This window comes from Drosophila suzukii, chromosome 3, assembly GCF_043229965.1.
Source record: "Drosophila suzukii chromosome 3, CBGP_Dsuzu_IsoJpt1.0, whole genome shotgun sequence".
In the NCBI taxonomy this organism is placed as follows: Eukaryota; Metazoa; Arthropoda; class Insecta; order Diptera; family Drosophilidae; genus Drosophila; species Drosophila suzukii.
Window position 1 is genome coordinate 3904160 of NC_092082.1, and position 24468 is coordinate 3928627.

Here is a 24468-nt window from a genome sequence, read left to right on the forward strand (position 1 = left end):
GTTTACAAGAAACCGATTTGTAATCACTTACATTTTGTTCAATATATGATAAATTGGAAATTATAAGATCAATATTTTCCAGTTTTTGGTTTCAAGAGATAGATTTAAAAAATTAAATTTATCATTTCCGTTTAGAAAAAATTTGATCAGTGCAAACTTAATTCTTGGAATACCTCTAAAGTTTCGAAACTGATGTACTAGGCATTTCCAACAACTGCCAGCTAACGAGAAGATAACTTTACAAGAATTTAAAATCTATATTAAATCGCAGGGTCTGGGTGTGTGCGTGTGTGTTGGGTGAGTGTGCGTGTGTATCTGTGTGAACTAATATTACCCAAACGAGAAGTTGCATTTACAACACTCAGAAAAAAAGCAGCCAACAAAACAATTTGTGTGTATATATTTGTAAAGCTTATATCTGCTCGACAGACCATTATCTTTAGCTGTTGCTACATCACACACACACACACACTCATCCAGCCACTTTCACACACAAATCGCCAATTTACTTGAAGAGAAAGTCATAACTCAAAAAAGCGATTTTCAAAATGCATTAAAGCCGAGACAAAAAAGGTAAAATTTTGACAAGTTTACAGAATACCCAGAAGTATAAAAACTGCATTGATTTTTGAGCTATGACACATTGTTAGTAAATGAGCAAAATGCAAAAGGTTGAGCCTAGGAAATTTGTAAGGGGTCTGCGCCGTGTGCAGACCACGCCCATTTGGGCGTCGAAGGAACCCGCCGGCGGGTTAGAAATGAAAAACAAAATAAAATAAAATGGCAAGGAATAAGAAGGGCATGCTAAGATTAACTTTAAACCGAAATGCAGGCAGTGGAGATCGAGTGGAATACAATTAAATTAAAAGCCTAATATTATCAATGTAAAATCGTATGTAAAAACAAAAAAAACAAGGCAGAAATCTATAAAAAACTGACAAGAAAACCAACCAGAAAAAAAATGAACAAAAAAATACAAAAAAGAAACTGAGAAATAAATACATTTACATAGATGTTGCAAAAATCAAGAGAACCGAAGCTCCTCCCATGGATTCCCGAAACCCTCTCTGTAGATTTGCGTATCCTGTCAGTGAGCTAGCACTTCCGGTTCGACGGCCCCATGTTTCTGGACGCCATCTTCTTTATACCCACACTCTTCACTTACCTGCTGATCGGACTGCTCATCGTCATCCTGTGCTTCGTGGTGGTCTATATAAGCCACAAGATCTACGTCTCTGTGTACGACAACCTGCCGCTGGCCGCCCTGCCCGGAACTTCACGTCAACAGCTCCTGGGATTGCGTCACTCCAACCATGCGACGACCATGCGGGAATACCTGGACGGCTCGCTCCGCAATCCGCGCTCCAATCAGCCTAGCCTGCGCTCCGTTTGGATCCAGAACCGGTCGCAGATCCTGGAGTCCTCGTCGGGTAAGCCTTGTGCCAGTGCGTCTCTTGCTCGGCCAGCTCTTCCTCCCGGGTTCTCTTTCCCTCTAGTCCTGCGCATAGTGCTCTCCCTGGAGCCCTGCTACCTGGTCAGCGCCGAGTTCGATGTGAGTTCCAGCCGCAAGGCCATCAGTTTCTTGTGCAACTGCCGGGATGGGCCCGTGTGTGCTGCCGCAGAACCAAGGCCTTCGGGATCCGTCCACATAGTCCGGTTCTTTGACCACCTCTCCAAGATCCCGCGCCTTAAGGTCATGCTCAAGTGCAATCAAAGGCGGCCGGAACCGAGGCTGGACAGCCGGGCGCAGTTGACCCTGGAAGATGTGATCCAGGAGGCCAAGGAAAGCCAGGATGCCCAGTGCACGGATAACACCGCCGCCTGTCGTCCCATGGGCTCGCGTCGAAACTCCCGGCTACCGGATTAGGCGGGTTTGGGCATTGGATGATAGGGGTGATAGGCCGTCTATATAGCCACAGAATGCCTAAATGTGGTATAACTCGTTTTATTAAATTGTATATAAAGATCATTGGGGTGGAGGCTCCACGGTCGACGGGTGGGTCAGTGGGTCGGGCGCTGAGCTCACGCCAGCTTATGGGAATCGCGTGACAACGAAGGTGAAAGTCAGTGGAACAGTGGCGTGCGTATGTTTCCTAGCAGGGGTTAAAGTTTTTCTATCATGGATTTTTAAGTTTTCAAAGTAGTTAGGAATTGTTTCCCTATTTTATTTGTTTTAAAAAAGGTTTTTAGCCCCCTCTATTAATTGAAAGCATTAAAGATTAACAAGGCTTATACCATGTGTAATCTAAAATTAAGTTATTATTGCGCATTTAACGGCATAATAAACAAATCAACATTCCCAACAGCATTTCCCGGAACAAATCTATATCAACCCATAGCCGAAACAAATCTGAAGTCTACAACTGATTAGGTGTTTGTTGGAATGTTGATCAAGTTAGTCACGTTTCATTAAAATTTTTAGTGTTTAGCTATAAAAGGATAGATATTGTTAATAATTCTAGAAGTTAGCGGTAATTAAAAAGGCCAAGCAATTCATTTGAGATCATATAAAGAACCTTTATAGGAGCTTTAAAAAACTAAAAATATTTTAATCTTATATTTTTTGATAGTGTTTACTAATAAGTAAAATCTTGGTGAGTTTCATTATTTCTTTTTATTTTTTAAGATCCTAATTTCCTGTAAATTCAAAGAAGGAAGTAATTTATGCCCACTCCCATGACCCACAATCTTAATTTGTGTGGCCCGTGTTTTTTGAGGCTTATCATGTCGACTCTGGTATTCCTTATCAGTAGATAAAGAGCTCTCCAGACCGGGCTATCATGCCCAATTGCCGAAATCACTAGCCCCCCAAACAGATCTAGCCGACGCGAGAGACCCCAAGCAATTCGCTTGACGCCATTTCATTCTTTATTGACGGGGCCAATTAAGAAGGCAGCGTTTCTGATTTGATTGCAAGGCGAATATGAATTCGACTGGAATTCCCCACTCCATGAGCTATAAATGTAGCTGGTTCTCGAAAAGTTGCCAGATGTGAAAAGCGGCTCCCAATCGAACGGAACTCCAAACTGGAAAACTTTTCTAATCTCGGCCCAAGTTACAGATTCTATTGCACAAGAGGCTTATCAAGACGACCAAAAACGAAAAGAGAAGAAACCAAACTGGACGAACAACAGTCTGGCAACGAAGCGTATACGTAATGCCAAGCAAAGTTCCATTCATTTAGCGCTCTCGGCTCGTTTCAGTTCTCGGGCAGGTGTCAAGCGACATACACACGAAACGCCGACGCGGTCACAATTCCAGAATATCATACAAATGCTATATATGCTATCGAGTGGCTAATTAACATACGCGTTGCGACCCGTCGTCTCTTTACCTGAACCTGAGCTGTCTGTTGTTTTGGACCTACACTCATCCACATTTCTTTACGGGGAAGCGAGTACAAAGTCAAAAGTAACAAAAATTTTTGAAACACACATCGTACATATATGCAAAAACCGATCTTCATCATGCTGGATCCCATTTCGGACACACCGCTGGTCTTGGCCTACGTCTTTATGTCGCTGCTAGTGCTGATTTTGTGCTTCATACTGGTCAATGTGGTCCACAAGCTGTTGTATCGCAGCTCCAGCAGCGAGTTATCATCGGTTCCTATCGCCTCCGCCGCCGCCGCCCAGCCGCTGAAGACCTCCATCATGGAGCTAGACGCCATGAAAACCGGTTAGGATGGATGGGGTGCAGCGCAGCTGGCTGCGAGAGAAGACTGGTGGCGAGAATCTCAGTCGGATGTCGGAGCTCCGGTTTTAATTCGGGCGATTGGAGCGAAGCACGAGAAACGCCAGCTGCACACCACCCACTCGCACGAGCCGCAAAATCTAGACGCCTGTTGATATACATATAGTATATAGAAATATAAAAGCAATTAGACCTAAATGCACAAAACTAGGCTTACGAGTAGAAATTAGCTACATTTAACGCGCTGGTCCTCTAGTCAATTAATTGTTCATTTTTTTGCCCTAAGGTTAGGTTACATGTACATTGATATTGTAAATAAAGTAACTTGAACGATAGATGGAACGGCAATTAAGGTAGATTGGGGGCAAGTACAAAGCACTTAACCGGTCGGGACGGTAAATGTGGCCTGATCGATGCGTAGAAAAGGCACAACAGCCTTATCGATGCAGTATCGAGACGTATAAATTGTGAGTCAATCACATGGGTGATAAGGAACTCCTGACTTAGTCATAGATTTATACATAGTTTATTTAAAATAGCATGTTCATCTATAAATTTGCAATTAGAGCGCAGTTTGTTGTTGTGGTAGCTGGATGAGTTCGGACTGCGGGAGTCCTCAGCCTTCGGGCCCTGGGCCTCGCAGCTGCGACAAGATGTGGTAAACGGTGTTGGGGATTGGATGAGCGTAGAAATGATAGCAGCAGGCTGCTGGTGGATCTGCGGCGGTGTTATCATCAATCTGTGGGATCGCTGTAAGGGAAAGAATTTTATTAAGTATTCTTAGTTTGTGTTTTTTTAACAACTCACCCCGAGAAAGTCTTTGGATGCTGGGACGTTAGGTCATCATCCTGGCTGCCAAGAGCCTTTTTCACATACTACAAATAAATGTTATTAGGAATAAGGGATAAAATGTATTTCAAGTGCAAAATATACCATTGGATTTAATATAATCTCCTCCTCCATTTTGTTGATCTGCCTAACTTGATCCAGAACATGGGTTATGTTGTTTTGCACGTTGAGGAACATGTCCGGTGAGTTGTACTTCTCTGGATCGTCTTTGAACAACACCATGCCGTCCTTTTGATTGATGCTGGCATATATTTCACCCGACTTGATCTGCAGTTGATTATAAAGAAATCATTATAGAGTGAAATAATAAATATTAAATGATATTTCTTACCATGTTGAGGATGTAACGCTCTGCTTCGACTGCGCTGGACAGCTGAACACGACTGGCCACATCGCTCAGGGAAAGGGTCAAAAATGTTTTCGTTAGTCGCTGGATGTTCCGCTTGTACAAGGAGGTTGCTACCTAAAAATTACAAAATATTATAATTTATAATTTAATTTAAGTATAAACAGAAATGTATTATTGTAATTAGCAAAAACCCTGAATTTATCAGTGCGACCGGAAATTTTTTGATGTTGGCCGAATTAATTTTGGCGAAACTTCCGCATCAATTTAAATATTCTCTTTATTTGAAACGACAAGGTATAAAGATAATGGTTTATGGCACTGTTTCACCTTGAAAAAATGTATATGTGCGTTATACTTATAATTTTCTTTTTGATTTTCTATATTCCTTTGTTTTTCTTTGATCTTTAAGAAAAAAGGTTTTTCGAGTGTGAGAGAACAAGGGACCTAAATAGACTTTTGTTTTAAAAAGTAAGTTATTCAACCTACAAGTGATAGAAGCTCTCATTAAAAAAAAATTTTAAATCTATTATTTGAATCATGTAACCCATTCGGAATACTTGCCTGCTTGGCCAGTCCCATATTGTTATCACGTGTAAATGCTTCACTGTACTTGAGTATGATGATGCGCAGCTCTTCGCTGGACGAATTCGCGTACACATTGACCAGGTCGTGATAGTGGTTGGCCATCGGCTTCATAAAACGGCCAATGACCTGTGAGTTTTTTGGTATATACGCTATCTGCAACCGACAGATTACAATATTAGTAGGCTGATATATGGATGGAACTAAATTGCTAGCAAACTCACCTTGCCCTCGACGATGAGTGAAACCATGAGAAACTTTTTGTATGCCTCCAGCATGATGTGCGACATGGCCATGGCCGGTGTGGTGACACAGACTTCGAAGAAGTACAGAGCACGCTCGTAGTTCTTAACCGCAGTGTAGATCATGCCGCCGTAGTAGTAGTACAGCAAGAAGTACTTGGCATCGTTGTTGGCATCCTAAATGGGAGAACTATTAGTTAATAAAGTTCTAGACTGAATTTCCAACCCAATTACCGTGTGCTGGGACTGCTGCTGCTGTTGCGTCTTGCACTCGGCGGCCACGGTGGAGATGTCAGTGATGTCCGCATCCAAATAGGGCAGCACCACACTGAAGTTTTTCGCCTTCAGGCTGAGCAGGCAGAGATCGGCATGGATGGGCGTTAGCTGGGTGTCCAGTTGTCGGATCTGGTCAATGGCACGCGAAAGGATGCGTATGCCCAGGATGCTGAGGTTCTTTTGCACCACAAACTCGGTGAACAGATGGCATGTTTCATAGACTGCGTACAGAACATAGAGTTAATTTGGGCTCATTGGATAGATAGGATTGTAACCCACAGGCGCAGACGGCAAAGCGCAGTTGCTCCACAGTGTTGCGCTGCACAAAGTCCCGCATCAGCTGGATGAGCTGCACCGGCTCCGGATTCGCGGTGGATGCACTGTGCAGCTTGGCCAAGAGCACATAGAGCACGCCCAGCGAGTGCTGCTGCATGTCGAGCGTCTCCAGCACGTTGTCCAGGATGCTCCAATTGCGGGCCAGCAGCGACAGCGACTCCGGCAGCTCCTCGGCCAGCTCCCGGTAGCTTCCTGGGGTAAAAAGCCCGGCGAAATTCGCATAAATATCAAAACAAAGGCGGCGGCGAGACCGCTCTTTGGGGGCTTGCGGATCGCCGGTTGGGCAACTTACCGGATGCACTCAGCGTGCGCACCTGATTCACATAGTTTTCCAGCGCGCTGCCCATTTTAGGTAACTCCGAGACTACTTTTTGGCCTATTAATTTGCGAAAATGCGAAAAATTAATTTCGCGAAAAACAAAATTGACGACGAATTAGAGGTGGAACTAAAACCGATTTTTCATCGATAGTTCTTGTTTTTCCTGCCAACCCTCGTTTTCCAACTCTGGGTTTTAGACCGCTGGGCAACGTTCTCGTTACCCATCACTGCTAAGTAGTACTAAATTTACTTAGATTAGGCGCGTTATTTAAAAACGCAAGCAGCTTGTTGCTTTTAAATTTCATTTAGCTTTACTTAATTAAGCTTGGTTTACAGCTTACTGCACAATATCACATTCTAAGCAATCATTAAGGTAAGTGATCTGAAAATAATCATGAATTCAAATTTCGATAGTCGCTGTTGGGAACTATCATCTCTAGTGCCGATAACAAGACGATAACCACAAGTGGTTCTGCTCTGTTTAACGAAAAATGAAGAAATTTATAAAAAATGGATAATTTACCGCGAATTGTTTATGTGTGCAGCTTGTGCCTGCGCCAATATGATCTCCAGGAGGATCTCCGGGGACATTTGGTGTACTTCCATGGCTACGAACCCATTTCGGTGCCCAACGGCAAAAGAAAAACAGCAAAGACTTCAATTAAGCAACAAACTCCAGCCGGCAGGAATGGCCAGGATAAACAAACCATGGAACAGCAATTGGAGGACTCCAAGCCATCGCCAAGTGAGATGCAGCCCATGCCCTTTAAGGATTTTCGACTGGTCTTGAGGACTAATATGCTAGAACCGTAAGTTTATCCTGTAAATCACAAGAAACGCTTAACCAAATCTCCATTTTCCAAAGGTGCTCCTTCGGCAGGGAGTGCCCCTTCAAGTTCCAGGATGCTGGCAAGATGGAGCTGCACTCAAGTTGCCACAAGGGCGGCAGCTTCTCCTGCTGCGAGTGCGGTATGGAGCTGCCCAACTGGCGGCGTTGCTCTGCTCACCTTTGGAAAGCCCACCAGGTGGATGTGGATCTACTGGAGTGTCCCGCCTTCGATTGCCAGTACAAGTCACCAACTTCCGCCCTCGTGTGGCGACACATGCAGGTCCACAAGAAGTGGCGACCGCGGGTACTCCGCTCGTTGGCCGCCGTTCAGCGGAGGAGAAAACTCAAGGAGCAGGCCGGGGAGATTGCCCCACAACCAGCAGCACCTCCTCCCGCCTCCAAGAAGAACAAATATTATGCGGAGAAGACCTGCGAGATTTGTCAACGCAACTTCGTCAATGGCAAAACTCTCTCCAAGCATATCAAAACTGTGCACAACAAAATCAAGCCATTTATCTGCAATGTGTGTGGCAAGAAGACGGCACGCAAGGCTAGTTTGATAGTAAGCTCTCTTTACATTTATTCTAGATAGTGCATAATACTATTTAAACATTTTTCCTAGATCCACATGCGTCAGCACACAGGCGAGAAGCCTCTGCAGTGCGGAGAGTGCAAGTTTTCCACTCGCGATCCCAGTGTCCTGCACAAGCACCGCCAGCGCCACGATAGCCAGGACAAGAGCAGTCTAAAGTGCAGCCAATGCGATTACTACTGCATCCAGGCCAATGCCCTAAAGCGTCACATGCGCCTCAATCATGCCGAAGCTTATAAAGACTTATGCTGTGATCTCTGTAGCTTTACTTCCATAAATGCCGAGCGGTTGCAAGCCCACAAGCAGGATCATCGGCAGGGTTTGATCACAAACTGCGAGGACTCCATGGATGCCTCGCGTGCCGCTGGTTTTAAGTATCCCCGCAAGGTGGGCGACAAGAATGGGGAGGTGAGCTATCATATTATCTTAGAAAATAGTTTTCTCAACTTCCATATTTTTTAGATATCAGCTGACTGTTTTATGCCGCTGGAGAGCGTGGATTCATTGCCTCATGAACCAGCTGTGGACACGGGTGGGGTAACCATACCGGCCCCACCCTCTGAGGACACTCAATTCCCCACGTATTTAAAGGATTAATATTATAGAACGTGAAATTACTCAATCGATCTTTTATTTCATGGATTTATAGTAAGTTATTTTTGCTGTGTATATTTATTTCATATAACTATGTTTTCATTTACAATTTAGTTTGTTGAATGTGGGCATGTCCAATGCGCTGTAAAGAGTTTTGTATAAAATAATGTTCTCATGCAGTTTGTTTTGGGGATTTAATGCTTGTTTATTAAGTTGTTCAGTTTTTCCATTTAATTTTAATATCATTTTAGAATCTGATATGATTTTTTTTGCAACATTCGAATTATTTAGTCATGCTGGTTTACCACGTTCCGATTTATTTATCAGTTAGGTTTTTCTTTAAACTAATTTAAAATTTAAAAATCTACTCTGCTGGCGGCAATCATCCGGTTTCAGTTCGGTTTCAAGATCAGCGCTCTTTAATCTAGGTTACGACAGAAATGTTCTCAATTTTATTCATTTGGGCAGTTTCGCTAATAACTTGTTAAGTTGTTTAATATTTAATTTGATTTCTTTAGTTTAGTAGTTGAGCTTTACGTTTGGTTTAATATAACTATTTACTTTACGCTTGAATGCAATCAGCTGCCGGAGATCGCAGATCAAGTGATCTGGCGGTTCCTAAAAATTATGCACCTCCTGTTCGCTATAGTATTGGAAATAAGTTACCACCGTGTTACAAAAGAATAGATTTTAACGTTTATTGTCTGAGTTTGATTCGAATATCAAAACATGTTCACTATTTGAGAGTGCAACTGAGTAGTAGTACATGATAATGGAAAATAAAACGCTCAATGTAAAATTGTTAATATCATACAGCTTCTATTTGTTTTATTTACAGTTCTTAAAAGAAAGAAGAGCATCAACAAAAATATCATTTCGACTGATTCACACACTCTGCTGTGTTGTCTTTTCGGAGTCCCTGATCCCTGCTCCCTCCATTTTGGCCAGGCCGGGCATTTTGCTTTGCTTTGATCCCCGAGCCTTAGATCTTGGTCTCAACGACGGGTTTTTTCTTCGACACAAAAGGGATGTTCAAAGAGAGAATACAAAATAGAAAAGGATTCGATTAAGTCAGCTGCCATTGAGCCCAGAGCCAACAAACGAGGATTACCATGCAAAGATTGGTTTGGTTTTGATTTGATTATCTGATTTGATTTGGTTGGTTTGGTGGTGAGGGAGCAGGCGCTAGATGATGTGGCATGAAGCGAACTGTGCACTTTGGAGACAACAACATTAACAACAATGGGCGTGAGCTGACTGAATGACTTCGATTCGATTCGAATCGGTTCGATTCGACTGGGTTTTTTTTGAGTACTTTGAATACGACGAGATACCTCTAAATTGTTGGCTTGATTTAGCTTTGATTATGCTGATATTATCCATGATCACTACAACGTCTATTAAACAACTAACGAATTCATCTAGCTTCTATGTATATTGACATATTCGACTAACCACCGCGTCCCTCTGGCGACTAAATTACGTTTACGATGCATCCATCAATCTTAAAATGTAAAACATGTTCCACTTACGATCTACTCTCGGAATTGTCGATTAATCGTCGCCCTTCCATTCGCTTGCTCCTCTGGATTTTTACTATTTATTTTATTTCTTTTGATTATTCTTTTCTTTCTGTTTTCTTTTTTTTTGTGCGCCGCATAATAAATGCTGTGGGAGTTTCTGAAACATTCCCCAAAAAACTAACCCTTCTGAACTCGTTTTCATCAACTTCCTCTCCATTTAGTCGGTTTTGATTAGCATAGTACGATACACTTAAAGGCTATTAGGAAACAGTTGTATCTACATAGGTCTACGAGTACTCTGTAAGAACCAAAGACACGAACCTAGTGGAAGTTTTAAATGGTCAGATCTGTCCGATTTCTGGTCCTCGTCCTTCCGTGTTACGCAATCGTTAGTATGTACAGTGTGTGTTCTTGTGTTTGCGGGTCGAGTTTGGGAAATCATATCGAAAATACATACGAAAAACCCTAGGCCTAGAAAATTGCTTATAAAATTGCGCGACACACTAAGTTAAAAAAAACGGAGAACACGAGTCTTGCGATCTATAAAATAGAGGATAATACAAATAGAATCAACAAAATCCTGCGATTCGCTCTCATATAAATGCAGTTTAAAAAACAGGTGAACGATTTTGATTCTGGTTTTTGGTTTTTGATTTCGAAAAAGAGTTGCCTTTTCTTTTGATCGTTTCATTGTTGCGTTTCGCATTCGCGTCAGTTGTAATTGTGGTTTCTGTCTTTCTTGGTTGGCTTGTGGTGGCGATTCTGGTGTCAGTATCTGTATCTGATTCTGATTCTGTTCCGGGGCACAATTCTGCACGTTACTGGCCGTCGAGCATCAGACCGTGGTCACACGGTCGATCTCCACGTAACGCACAGAATTGTCGCTTTGTCAGCAAATCACCTCCTTTTCATCCAGAACGGCCGTGTCCATCGAGCTGAGCGATTTGAGTCGCGTCTGCAGCACCGAGGAGCCGCGCAGCTTGCGTTTGATTTTTCTGGGTAGTTGTAAAATAAAATTTGTGAATATTAAAATATTCAGAGAACTAAGAGCAGTGGTCACCAACATCCTCTGCTTCTGCTGGTGACCACTGGATAAAGAATAAAACCACTTACTTGTAAGCGAAGGCAGCGAAAGCACAACACGAGAGCACAAAGATGAGGCAGAGGGTGGCCAGGATCTCGGCGGGCAGTTTCATCAGGGCCGAGCACTGCAGGAAGGTCTCATCATCGCCGGATGGGCAATGGACTACGCCATCGCACCAGACACTGGCATTCACACAGGCCCCCAGCTCGGCGCACTTAAACTGACAGTCCTCTGCGAAATTGGATTAAATTAGACTCCATTTAAATCAAGATGGCCTAGTAAACTCACCAGCCATGCTGAGCGTGGGCCTGGGAATCAGTTCCATCCAGTTGAAGGAGTACTCTCCATTGCCAGGTCGCAGGAACTCCACGCTGATGGCTCGGGATCGATTGACTATGGCAAAATTGGGCCTTTCATTCCAACCGGAACTGAAGATCTCCACAAATTCGTAGGCACTCGAGTCGGGACTCAGTGGGCAGGCCACAATGGTTAGACCTAAGAGATGTAAGGATTATAATGGAATCATCATAGAAGAGATAGTAACCTACCCTCTGAAGTGGTCAGCACAGCCCTCGACTTAGTCTCACATCTCCAGGTATCAGTTTGAACATAGGTCGTGTTCAAAGTCTTTGTGGGATTGTGTTTGCTCAGGAATATGGCCTTCAGTCGGACGTACAAGAACTTATTGCCATTTGAAGGTTCAATCAACCAAGGTCTTGAGCGGCATTCCACCTGAAATAGATAATCATATGATGTAATTTCATATGATATTAGGTTCTTAGGGCTACTTACATCTCCAAAGGTCATGTCTATAGTGCCACTGGGTCCAAATTTCCGGCGACCATCCTTACAACTAGTTGGAGCCTTGACGAACTCGAACATGCCCTCAAAATTAACCGTATCCGGATCATCCAAGGTGGTCATGTTCTGGGCAATGAAGTGCACCTCCACATCGCGACTGGTGGAAGTGTACTCCACAGGCAGGTGGGATTGGTTGGAGGAGTTGCACATGCAACCTCGATGGAGTAGAATGGAGTCGTGATAGGGTCGCTCAAAGATCTAAGTTTATATTTAGAAATTACAAAAAGAGTTCAGCCCAAAGTGGTTAGTACGTACCTCAATTCTAACATTTGTATCCCCATAGCAAAAGGATCTGTTGATATCCTCATCCACTTTAGAATAGCAAGCTCTATTGGTGGTTGTCACTTTCCTCATCTTGATCCTGACTCGCTCCCCTCGCTGTGCCTCGAATTTGTAGATGCACTTGAGGTTCCTTGTGCCTCCTCTTCCGAAAAGAAAGATATTGCGCACACTGCGGAATATGGCTGGATCCTTGCGATCCATTAAGTTGCTGAGAAACTTTCGGTTGCAATCGTGCTCCCCACCACCCCACGGCAAACCATCCTGATGCAGGTCAATGAACTCGTACTTCAGCTTGAAATCCAGGGGTCTAAAAAAGGAGGTTAACAGTTTAATTGTTATATATTTATTATATTTTATAAAGTAAACCCACCTTAAGACAGTGGATTCGGTGTTGCGCAGCTCAAGCGTGATAGCATCGCTGCTGGAAACATAGCTCTCGGAGATCGTACAGGGTCTGGCGTAGGTCTCATTAATATTGGACCGATCACATGTGCGTGGAATAGTGCCCCGACAAAATCTGGCAATCACATTGGTGGCGTTGTGGGAATAGTGGCCCAGGGTATTATAGCTACTCGTCTCGCTGGCACTGAAATGATGTCATTTATGTTACTTGATATAGAAAAATTAACACCACGTTAGGAAAACAGAATTGCTTTTCAGAAATATTAACCTTCCAGGTGACTTTTTCTGACAGTTGTGGAGGACCTTAACATTAGATTGTGAAATCGGTAATACCAGTAAATACCTTCCAAAGTATTTAACTTGACGTTAACCTTACCTGACAAATAACTAACTAGAATCTTAACATACACTAAGAAATCGTAGAAAAAACCACCTACCAGTTCAAATCGTTGCAAACGGGTGCATCCCTCAGTGTTCCATCCCAGATGCGTAGCATTCCACTGCAATCCTCCTGCGTCTGCAGCACTCCAATTGCCCCCACCGATGTCTCATCCATTTGGCCAAACTCCGGGTCCAGGTTGAACTTCAGCACGGAAATCCACACCTTAAACCGGGAAAGTGGCTGATGCATCCCCGACTGACTGCTCGTTCGGCGCGACAAACTCAGGTGGTCAAAGGTCTTGAAGACACCCAATCCCTGCAGGTGGTACAGGCACGTGGAGTTCGGAGACAGCGAGTGCTTGGGACTCTCCAGGATGCCGCGACCTGCTCCGCGAATCCAGAACTCGCAGGGCTTCTTGTTCTTCGAGTACGTGGGACTCTGGATGTCCACGAACTGAACTTCGACCTGTGGATGGAGGGAACAAATGGGTTTGCTGGTTCATCCTCTGGTGGCAACACCTCGAAAACTCACCTCCAGCTGGAATCCGTAGAGCGGCAGGACCTGCGACGAGGTGCCGGTGAAGGTGCCAAACGGCGACGTGCTGAACTCAACCAAAAGCTCCGGGCCGCTGGAAACTGCCGCCGGCACCGCCTGACCTCCGCCGCAGAACTTCAATATGATGGGGTCACGTATGGTGTAACCATCGTATACAGTCACGTAGTCCTGCGGGTAGCGAAAGGACATCGTGGGGGAAGAGAAAGAGAGAGAAGAAGAAGAACAGAGTGGGTGAGGAGAGAGCGAAATGAGTGAGTCGGGCGACAAATGTGGGTGGTGCTTGTTGATTTCACCATGTGGGTGGCACTAACTAACTACACGGTGGAGAACAACTCCTAACTCAAACAGAGATTCTGTGTTGGGGTTTGTCAAAGTAAAGGATATATTTTATAAAACATTGATATATTTAATGTGTGCTAGCTAGCTTGTATTATAATAAAAGACTATTATAAGACTTGGTTTTTATAATAGCAGTATAGAGATTCCCCTGATTGGTGTCATGGTTCAAGTGATAAATGTTCAGTTAGTTCTTCATTAAAAAGTGATATTCAATGGCGTCGATTCGCTTATTAAAGTTATTGCTTTTAATATAACTCTCCGTATATTTTTGTTAGCTCTTCCAAAGATTTTTATAAATGTTTCCTTAGTAATTCAACAATAAGTGGTTAATAATGATGTGAACTAATTATAAATGTCAGTTATTAATTTTTTAAATTCTTTTTATCAGAACGTTTTACTTAATTTTGATGGTTTGATTCCTGAACTGCAGTTCTTATAAACAATTATTGTTTTTTATCAATATATTAATCAATATTGTTAAATTTTCTTAGTGTAGTAATTGAAGCAAAAGGCCGAGTGTGGTTAAAAAAGTGGGGGCGGCATGGTGGGCGGGGCTGAGTCGAACTGAGTGCGAAATAACGGTAATTGCTGTAAAGAAGTGGATCCAAAGTGCAGCTGGCTCTCATATTACTTAATGGCCACTGTACGTATACGTGATTTTTGGTTACATTCCGCTTTTCCCCAGGACGATGGAAAGTAATGGTGCGGTGTGTTGGCAAAGGGAAAAAGGGGCCTTATAAGGACTTCGAAGAGGTCTAAGTAGTTGAGCACAATGGCTTTGATGTGTCCGGCACTTGAAGCCCACTAAATGTCGAACATTTTAAGCTCATTTAAAGTTTGTTTTAAATGAATGAAACATGTTTATGCGGTTTACGTTTAGTATACGTATAGTGAAGTGTTTATGGTTAGTATTTACTTGTGGTAAAGGCTTTTTACTAGAATGAAGTCACTGTCGGCCATTTTTTGGTCTGTGTTTTGGTTGTTAAAAGGTTATTAATTCTTAGTACTTCATAAGATGAGATGTGGAGGATATAACTTTTTATGATCTGGAAAGTACATTTAATTTACATTACTGACGCTTCAGTAACTCTTTCAGTATTTTGCGGTATGTGAAAACATATTTAATAGTATTTTGAGGTTTTTCGAAATCGTAGGTATGACTGTAATACCCGGAATCTCAGCTCCATAAACGTAAAATTCTCATTTATGTGCGGTTTCTGCTGGCTTTGGCATTCGGCGCATAATTGTGCGCTTTTTAATTGAGTTGCCCCTGCAAAAAGTGGGAGGTGTACAATGTACATGGTGGATAATGGCATTCGGACTGAGTCCTTGTCCATGGGGCATTTTCTACCTTTGGCCAACGCATGACAAATTAGTTTTGTGGCCAGCGACTTTTTGCATTAATTTAGCTGAGGTTTCTGTTTCCGGGTCACCCTTGTTTGTGCAGCTGGCCGCAAATTTAAACTATGCCAGGGACCGCAGACCAGATTCCGGTATTCCGAGAGCCACACTCCGCACACCCGTGAATGTGGTCCAGGTAATTTGTGACCGCAAATTTATTGAAAGCGCGGCATTTGTACAAATTAGTGGAGACACAGATGGGGGTTATAGTATATATGGAGGGATTTCCTTTAAGCCCCTTACTTTTTTTGCACAGAAAAATAAACTAGCAAACTCTTTTGAAAAGGCAACAAATGTATACAAAAATGGAAAAATATATAGTTTAGTATTTTTTACAAAATACCATTCATCTTTTTTTTATTTATAAAAAATGTTCAATATAAAACCCCATATTATTTTGAAAAAATGTAATAAAACCGTATATGTATATTTAAAATGGATAGTTTGTTTTAATGAATTTAAATGCTTTTTTTCCCATGTTCGTACTCCTTTTTCCGTGCCCAGTTTCCCTATCCTTTCGCAGATCTCAGGCTGCGGGGCTTTCGCCATCCGGCGATTATTCACACATGCTGCACCAAAATGGCCAGCACTTTTGGACATTTTGGCTTAAGAGCGCGAGACAAAAAGTTAAAAAAAAAGGAGGCGGGAAACGGCGAGCGCAGGACAATTTGTAGGCAGAGTGCAGGCCCAGAAGCCCAGGACCCTGCAATCCTTGCAAATGGTGCTAACGTCCGAGCGGATTGCTTTCCAACTGAATAAGCAAAAAGTAAAGGGGTTAGCCGGGGCCATATCTCCGGGTTAGGAGGGTACGAGGAAGGAGGAAGGGATTTGCACGCCTTGCTGCCACAACGAGCATTTAATGGGGGAATTACTGGGGAGCCCAGGGAGCACAGGGGTCAGCCTCCCTCTTTCACTAGGATTTTGTTGCGGAGCGAAATTGAATAGTTGCTGATGACTAAATGGGCAACTAAAAGCAACATTCCTCGACACGGAAATCGTCAAAACGTTTTAGTGGAGATACCGCCACTTCACTCCTCCCCTGCCTTTTGGGGATGCAGATGGTATGGGGGTTGGTATAATAGGGGGTGTAGTGTCTTTGACCGCTGTGGCAGATCAGCTTAAAGCGCTCTGAATGGAAGCCCGGAAGTGGGAAATCCATCAGGAGTGGCATCCTTTGCTCTTCTGCTTTTGTATGATGAATACCCGGGGCAATTATTTACATGGGACCCTGGCACGTTCCACGTCCACTAATGTCCTTGATGTCCTCGCATCCCCCAGTCCTCGAAACCCCTGCTTTTGTGTGCGATTTATGATGTGCGTGCCAAGTGTTCATTAATATAAATCCAATGACAGATTCTTCCCCTCGCGTGTGTGCTAATGAATATATTATCCAGTCCATAGATATCCCATAGACGTCGATTTACCCAGATCATTTTGATTTGTTGTCTGTTTGCTGGGTTTCTAGGGGGGGCAGTGCATACATTTATCTTGATTAATTGTTTTCGAACAGCGAAAGATGGCAAATAATTGTTGCTAATAGTGGGGGATTATGGTGGGTGGTTGGTGGTTGCTTGGGTGTCAGAGGTCAAGTGCTCGCTAAGTATTGCTACGACTAAAATTGATTTGTGGCAACATGAGTTTTGAACTGAATTGAATCGCATTGAATTGAATTGAACTGAGCGAGGAATTTTCTTTAGTTTTGCATTACCGTGGATTTCCATTTGGGCTTTACATTTTCCTATTGGAGAAAATATATACATACATTTATAGATACTTCAGTATTTACTAATTGTATAGCAAATTCTAGATTGGTGCAGTTATTGAAATTAGGTGGTTTTCAAAAGAGAAAGTTGCTAAAGTTTTTTAGCTCTGAGAAAATTAGAGAAAAAGTAATACTATTTGTAAAGATGTCTGAAAACCCTCTAATTATAGTAATCCTTAACTCTCAGGATTTTAAAGTATAATTTAAGTAATTCAAAGAACAGCAATTAATTTTCTATTCATTCTAACAGTTTTCTGGCACATATAAAACTGCCCTCTTCTAAAATATCATTTTAGTTCCTCTTTTATTTTTAATCCAATTAAGGTGCCATCATTAAAACCTACTTCTTGGAGCAGTTGTTTTCAAGCATATCCCTTTCGCCAGCTCATCTCCACACCTCGTATCCCTCATATCTCCCCTTTCGCCAGCTTATCCCCCATTTATGCTCCATTCTGCATACACAACGCTCATTAAGAGCTCATCCAAAAGTTGCCCCTTTTAAGTTGGGGGCTTTATGGATGGACTCCGGAGCAAGTCCAGTGCCAGGACTGGTTCGTTCCACTCCCCGATGGCAAACAAAAAGAAAGGCTGCGAAATTAACACTTCCCGCGACTGGCCAGAGAGAAGCCTATCGAGTGCTCAAGGCAATGTCGGACGGAGGACGGAGGACTTCGTCCTGGTACTCGGACGAGGACATGGACATGGACATCGGATGTGGAGGCGAACACACAATGCCGGGGCAATGACAGTGGAAAATCGTGGGGAAATTCGGGCGGTGGGAAAAAAAAGAAGTGCAAACAACTGATTTCAGATTTTTGCTCATTTCTTTTTCAATTTGTCGTTTTTTGCGCAGTTTTTCCACCAGTTTTCCACATCCCCCGTATTCCATTTCCCACCGAATTTTCCCGCTGGCCTTGTTTTTGCCGGCCACTGGCCAACAGAGGAAGTAATTTTTATGCAGGATCTCTCGTTAAAGTTGGCAAATGCAAACACCGTGGAGTTCAACGCAGGGACATTTACAGATTCAGATACAGATAAAGGCGGGAGATACAGATACAGATACAGATACAAAGATACAGATAGATAGAGGAGAGAGGAGATCGGAGCAAAGTGCATTTAAAGGCAGATTTAATTACCTGAATGTAATCGCAGTCATTCCATGTTTTCAGCCTCGGCTCGAATTTCTTATCCTTGTCGCTGGCACTCGGCGGAGGGGCCATTTTGTTCGCCATGGCCGTTTCCTGGGTGGAGATCCAGACCAGATTGCCCTTGGGCTGTTTGACTAGAATCAGGGCGTGTTTGCCATGGGGCACGTCGTGCTGTGTGGACAGGAGAATTAAATGCAAATTAATGAGCCGCAGCGCACAGAATGTTTTGTTTGACAGTCCCATTCCTTTTGTAGAATCAGGAATAGGAATAGAAATGGGAATGGGTGTGGGTGTGGGAATGTAAATGGAAATGGGAGGATTAATTGGAGCATTTAAATTACGCAAGCCTCGTGCTGCGGAATTTTCCGGCTGCTTTTGTAAATGGTGATTGATCTTTGTGTTTTACATGGTATTTGTTTGTATTCAAACGGAGAAAGTTATTTATTCGAGGATTAGAGCCAGCAAACATTTATTTTGATTTTAATTTAATTTATACCATTTTTAACTTGATACCAGAAAAGCGGTTCTATATAAAAACAAAATTGACAGTGGTTGAACTCAATTCAATTATTATTTTTAAAAAATATTTTGTTACCTACTTTGTGAATCTTATCTTTCACATTTATGTCCTGTATATTCTTCAATTATCGTTATTCATATCCTGACAAATATGAGCCTATAAAAGACTCTATTTATAAAGAGATTCTAATTTCCTGTTTCCATTATAGTACCCCAAGAGCTCAGTTATCCCTGTATAAGCCAGCGTTGCCCCTGACTTTGAACTACGTGACTCTCAAAGATAGGCCCATCAAGTTCTATGGCATGTGAGCTGAGGAGGCAGTAAACAATTTGTAATTTTAAAAGGACGTCCACAGCATGTGAGACCTCTAACAGTTGATTGCCAATGGCAACGGGTCCTTCGAGGAGAAGCCCCGTCGGGCAGAAGCATATTAAAAATGCCAAAGAACGCTTCTCTGCTCCTCCAGTTAATTATAATAAAAGCCCATTCTATTCTGGAATGTAAATTGCCATTTAATTTTTTTTCCCTTGCTCTCCTGATTTTTGAACTTTGTTGTGGCATGAATAAAAATAAGGCAGAGGCTGTAATTTTATGACCCGACAGCAGTGGCAGCAAAATCCTGCGTTGGTAAGAGGTGTCTAACCTTTTTGGCCCGACACGGCTTGCAACCCAGGACATTAGACTAGCTGACTGGAGTTTAATTTCGTTTTAATTGCTCTTTGCTCACCTGTCGCACTGCGTAGTAGCAGGTGAGGTTGCGCGGATAGATCCCGGGGAAGTTTGGAGACTGCAGGCGACAGGGCTTCTTGTCGCAGTCGCTGAAGATCCGGGAGCAATACGTTCCGGGGATGAGGTCACCTGTGAATGCGAGAAGCAGATGTCACAACCAGAAATAATATTTAATGAGTCATTAACGAATGTCTGGGGCTAATGGGGTAATGGAAATATTAAATGAGGATGCGTTTCTATATTAATTTAAATGCTTTGAAAACATAGATTTTATAATAAAATATTTATCTATGTTAAAATTACAATTTTTTAAGTTGTAAACATTTATATATTTTTGATTTCTTATTGTATTTAAACATTGGTTGTTCTGTAAATGTAATCCCTGAAATATATCCATTGTTATCAACGTTGTTTTTAAACTCCTGTAACTTTTACAGTGTCAGTTTCGGTTTAATTAGATATTCCACCAATTATGTGCATAAAAGTTTAGACAATGGTATTAGGCGAAATCTAATCAGTCCCAACCAGTCATGTTTAAGCCAATTATAATTAAAAAACTCAATTATTTACACCACCAACTCACCCAGGTAGTATTTGGGCTCCGTGTAGTTCTGCTTATCCTTGGCCAGTGACTTTTCCAGCGCGGCCATGAAGGTCTTGTTGTTGGCATAAGCGCTGAAGAGACTAAAGTCCTGGCCATAACGATCCGACCGGGCCACACTGGAGTTGGTGAAGTCCTCCAGGATACCGGCGCCTTGTTGTTGCTGCTGCTGCTGTTGCTGCTGCTGATTGAGGAAGCTGCTGCGGTTGTGCCACTGGGCCAGCTCTAAAAAGCAAAAGGGGAATCGGTTGAGCGGATTAGGGACCTCCATCCACCTCAATCCCTGCGGTCGCACGCACCTGCCAGCTTAATGCCCCCGTAGCGGGTCACCGAACTGTCCCTGGACAACACCTTGTATCTGATGCGAAAGTCGAAGTTGTAGCCACTCTGATCCCTCGCCAGTCTGTGGGTTGTATATTTTTAAACATTAATCGGGGTCAGTTAATTATATCGAGAGTTGGGCCTCTGGAGTTGGGTAATGGGACTCACCTGTTCAGCCGGATGGTGAATATCAGGGAGCGGGTTTCGCTGTAGAAGAGCACTGGTCCCCAGGAGCTGCCGCACCACATTCCCCCAATGGGAGTTCGAGCCGACTCCGCTATCTGCATATATCCATCCGGACAACCCTCATGAACGTACGAGGTGAACCTGCCAATCGTGAAGCTGTCCAGGGTGACCTAGGGCGATTCGCACAATGAACATGTGAGTTACGATATGGAGTGCCCATACAAATAATAATAGCTCCCTGATTTCCTTAATTATGGAACAGTACACTGCATTAGTAAAATAAACGAAAAAGGCTTTAGGCTTTATTACGTCTATATGATATCTAATTGTTTAATAAGCCCTAATCTGCGATTGTTTCAATTTTATTTTGATTTCGTGTAAGGGTTTTGGTTTCATAGCTCATCTCATCTATTATTCTCATTCAATTATTTCGTAGTTTAATATTAAAACAATTTTATCAGTTTTCACTATGTTTTACTTTTAGATGGTAAATCATTTTTACAAATTTTGTAAATTTGCTTATTGAATATTTTCTGTTTCTGTGAAACCAAGGAGAATGCATAAAAAATTCCTTGTTCACTTTTCAATTACATAACCATTTTTTGTTGGCTCAGCCATCTGGGAAGGGGAATCGTTTTCCAACTCTCCTGATTGCATAAATCTGCCCGAATCTAGTATAGTCCCTTTCTCGGATGGGCATAAAATATTTGCAGGATGTGCCGAAGGGGGGTGTCAGTAATAAAGTTTCGGTCAGTGCTCGTAGCTCAGTGGATATCAGTGCCGAATGCTCTTGGGACGCACTCGAGCATGGCAAAGGCTTTGGCTGGCTGCCTGGCACTCCTCCTGTTTGCTCCAGCTCCTCCTCCGAGTGCTCCTCCTCCGAGAGGTCCTTCTCCTTCTTCTGCTCCTGCTGCATCCTTCATTCCAATTGGAGGTGTGAAGTGGCGTAATATCTAACAGGCGCCGGCACTTGCTTCCTGCCACCCCAAAAAGGGGTGGTGGTGCAGGATTTGCTACGCTTCAGCGAGTGGCTTTGAAATCAATATTGCTTCTGCCACCCACATCAGCCCACCACCCACATCAGCCCACCACCCACTTTCACCCAATCACCCCACTCCCACCATCTGCCAGCGCCATTGTTGTTGCTTATCTTTTAATGGCGTAGTTTATCCCGTTACAAAATGAAATGTGAAAGGCAATGGCAGCAGCAGAAGGAGGAGAACCTCTGTAGTGGAAGGTGCACTGAGAGAAAATAAAGCCATGAAATCCTATTCCCAAGAAATCTTTGACTTTTGTATAATATTTTTTTTGGAAAGTTAATTTTGGTGAAAAAAGAATGCAATATCTCTTGAAAATTTATATTTAGATTAAAAAACAAGCACTGTTTTTTCAATATCTATTTCCAAATTGATTTATTTTCATTCTTAAATATTTAATATCTTGATTAAAAGTGTTTCAATCGTGTGGTAAAAATTATGCCCAAAAAAAGAATTCTAAGCATTTGTTATGATATGATATGACATGATATATTGTATGTAATCTCCAAATTTTGTATAGTAGTTTTAGATTGCTAAAAATAATATGAATAAGACCCCTAATTTCCATAATTTATACTAGTGTAGCTCGGCATGACCCCTGACCCGACTCACCTGCACCACATCGCCGTGCTGGCCACCTGCCGCCGTGAAGGTGAGCACACACACAAAGGGAACGCGATCCTGCTTGGGGCGGTGCAGCTCCAGGGCGTAGGTCTGTCCGATGTCCCCGTAGTAGGTGCGATTACAGCCTGCAAATATATATTAAACGCAATTAGCGTTAGTTTGGCAATTAGTTTGTTTGCACCACGCGCAGCTAGGCAACCGCCAAGGCATTATCCCCTGCGGAAACCCCAAAAGGGGAACCCCCCAAAACAAGCCCCATGAGTTTGCCCGGGAGTAATGGCAATTGTCACGCCATAAATCATCGCCAGAGCCAGGCAGATGCTAACACAAAGTATCAAATTAACATAACATTAACTTCATATGCAAACTGATTGGAACGCAAAGTAAACTAATCCATTTACGTGAATAATTTAAGGTGCTTAACTTTTAATGTATTCACATTTCGCAAGAGGGTGGAAAATGTATTCCACACAATTTGTGGGAAAATGTATTCAGCTTTGTCTTTAAGATTAAGCTTTATCAATGGTATGTGCTACGCTGACTTGGTTTTAGATTGATTTCATGAATGCAAAATATCAAATGTACTGAATGTTAACTTCAAGTGCCAACGTATTTAAAGTTTGTGAATATGTTCGAACAAATTAAATTTGTACACTTAATGAAAATGAATAATTTAAGATGTTCTTTATTTTTGTAATTTTAAATAAGATTTGCAACTTCAAAGAATAAGTTCTTCATTTAAATAGGTCATGTTGAGTGCTTTAAAAAATTTTTTTTACAATTTTAATTTCTTGAATATTTGTTTTCTTGTTTTATTTTGCTGAAGTTAATAAAATACATTCTTCCCAGTCCAACTCAGTGGATTGTTATGCAAAGTGAATTAAGCTTTAGACCAAGAGAGATGGTTTCCCAAATTAAATTTTCATTTTATTATTAAATACAAGCTTCATCACAACTTTATTTATAGGTTCCCTTTTCTTGTTTTGGTTTGGCTCAGATTATTTTAATAAAACGCCATTCCGGATTGTTGTTTTGCTTGCTTTGTAATGGATATTCTAAGAATTTTCCAATTGAGTTGTTTACGCTCAGCGGATGAATAAAAAAGTCAACGACTACTAACCCTTTTCCCCAGCTTTCACTCGATTACGTATGTATACGAATTCGGAATTCCTTTTCATAATTGAATGACCACAAAACTGAAATGATTTATGCCTGTGCGATTTGCATTTATGGAATTAAGTCCTGCCCTTTGTAGTTGTCCCCAGAATAAAAGTAGTTTGCATGGAAATTGCCAGTTTCTCCAGGCCCTCCCCTCAGGATCCGGAATCTCTTCTGCTCTGGCATTTCAATTAGTTTTATTAAAAATGCATAGCAAACGGAAGGAGACAGCCCCCGGATAAAATAATTCAATTCGAAATAAACGGCTCAAGTGTTGGTAGTTGTGCTGCTCTAATTGCTTTCTGTGCATCCAATCAAATTTATTATGCGCTCAGCCATCAATAGTCAATTAGATAATTATGGGATTGCAGGCGAAATCAATTGCGCTCGCTGTAGGCGTATTTTCAAATTGATTGTCGGTCTATCAGTCTGTCTATCTATCAGTCTGTCAGTCCATCAGTATGTCTATCATGCCTGAAAGCCATTTTCTATTTGGCGGGGGTGTATCTCTAATTTCCAATGCAATAATAACTAATCACTGGTATTGATCATATAATTATAGTTTTGAGGTGGCACAAAAACATCAACAGACCATTTTGTTTGATTGCATTAGATTGGGCTTAACAATTTTGGCAAAACAGTTTTTGCTTCATTAAACGAAAACTTTTTAAATAGAAATGAAATCTGATGAACAAAATATTGTTTATGTTTTTGACACTTCACTCTTAATGTTTTGACGTTGTTTAAATTTCAGGAATTTTGGTGAATATAAATATTGTCTAATTGACAATCAGAAAGTGCAGTATTTTCTTGACTGAAAAGCTATAACTTAAGGTATAGAAAGACTCTATACTTGCACTTTATATACAAACTCATAAATGACAATAGGTAG

General features: G+C 42.1%; 5 protein-coding genes across 11 annotated transcripts in view; 3 read left to right on the top strand and 2 right to left on the bottom strand.

Moving 5' to 3' along the window:
- Positions 1-105: 105 nt before the first annotated feature.
- On the top strand, positions 106-4028 carry LOC108012885 (uncharacterized). The gene is made up of 2 exons (XM_017078383.4): positions 106-1430; positions 1497-4028. Exons 1-2 carry the CDS (start codon positions 1121-1123, stop codon positions 1865-1867), a joined length of 681 nt encoding a protein of 226 aa, XP_016933872.2. The 5' UTR covers positions 106-1120; the 3' UTR covers positions 1868-4028.
- LOC108013518 (uncharacterized) lies at positions 3014-4028 on the top strand. The gene has a single exon (XM_017079413.4). The coding sequence runs from the start codon at positions 3447-3449 to the stop codon at positions 3681-3683; it is 237 nt and encodes a 78-aa protein (XP_016934902.2). The 5' UTR covers positions 3014-3446; the 3' UTR covers positions 3684-4028.
- A 168-nt stretch (positions 4029-4196) lies between these two features.
- Positions 4197-6784, bottom strand: CSN3 (COP9 signalosome subunit 3). 2 transcript variants are annotated; one of them, XM_065864622.2, is made up of 9 exons: positions 6620-6784; positions 6271-6519; positions 5950-6212; positions 5698-5892; positions 5449-5629; positions 4874-5001; positions 4627-4809; positions 4501-4568; positions 4197-4443 (listed from the first exon to the last, which is right to left on the bottom strand). In XM_065864622.2, exons 1-9 carry the CDS (start codon positions 6672-6674, stop codon positions 4428-4430), a joined length of 1338 nt encoding a protein of 445 aa, XP_065720694.1. In that variant the 5' UTR covers positions 6675-6784; the 3' UTR covers positions 4197-4427. The 2 variants fall into 2 exon arrangements, with proteins under 2 accessions (XP_065720694.1, XP_016934901.1); XM_017079412.4 differs by having other exon boundaries at positions 4874-5005; positions 5453-5629; positions 6620-6783.
- Positions 6785-7093: 309 nt separating this feature from the next.
- On the top strand, positions 7094-9733 carry LOC108013111 (zinc finger protein 672). 3 transcript variants are annotated; one of them, XR_005014144.3, is made up of 5 exons: positions 7094-7455; positions 7512-8037; positions 8098-8475; positions 8530-8715; positions 9500-9733. XR_005014144.3 is itself a non-coding variant. In XM_017078761.4 (4 exons), the coding sequence occupies exons 1-4, from the start codon at positions 7157-7159 to the stop codon at positions 8662-8664; spliced, it is 1338 nt and encodes a 445-aa protein (XP_016934250.2). In that variant the 5' UTR covers positions 7094-7156; the 3' UTR covers positions 8665-8828. The 3 variants fall into 3 exon arrangements, 1 of the variants encoding a protein (XP_016934250.2); XR_001767609.4 differs by lacking the exon at positions 9500-9733 and adding an exon at positions 8776-8828; XM_017078761.4 differs by lacking the exon at positions 9500-9733 and having other exon boundaries at positions 8530-8828.
- The window catches only part of LOC108013110 (uncharacterized), a 46266-nt gene continuing 31253 nt past the window's right edge, over positions 9456-24468 (bottom strand). For 2 of the 4 annotated variants that reach the window (XM_036814751.3, XM_065864171.2), the window contains 17 exons: positions 22407-22543; positions 20740-20927; positions 20550-20653; positions 20233-20475; positions 19648-19778; positions 18389-18571; positions 17199-17228; positions 13727-13918; positions 13251-13660; positions 12782-12997; positions 12385-12718; positions 12061-12327; positions 11817-12000; positions 11557-11763; positions 11298-11499; positions 11086-11179; positions 9456-9673 (listed from right to left, as the gene is read on the bottom strand). In XM_036814751.3, coding sequence (XP_036670646.2) covers positions 9644-9673; positions 11086-11179; positions 11298-11499; positions 11557-11763; positions 11817-12000; positions 12061-12327; positions 12385-12718; positions 12782-12997; positions 13251-13660; positions 13727-13918; positions 17199-17228; positions 18389-18571; positions 19648-19778; positions 20233-20475; positions 20550-20653; positions 20740-20927; positions 22407-22543 — 3152 coding nt within the window. In that variant the 3' untranslated portion in view covers positions 9456-9643. Of the gene's footprint in view, positions 9674-10193; positions 11180-11297; positions 11500-11556; positions 11764-11816; positions 12001-12060; positions 12328-12384; positions 12719-12781; positions 12998-13250; positions 13661-13726; positions 13919-17198; positions 17229-18388; positions 18572-19647; positions 19779-20232; positions 20476-20549; positions 20654-20739; positions 20928-22406; positions 22544-24468 lie in introns of all 4 variants that reach the window. The other 2 variants (XR_005014143.3, XM_036814752.3) reach the window with 2 other exon arrangements.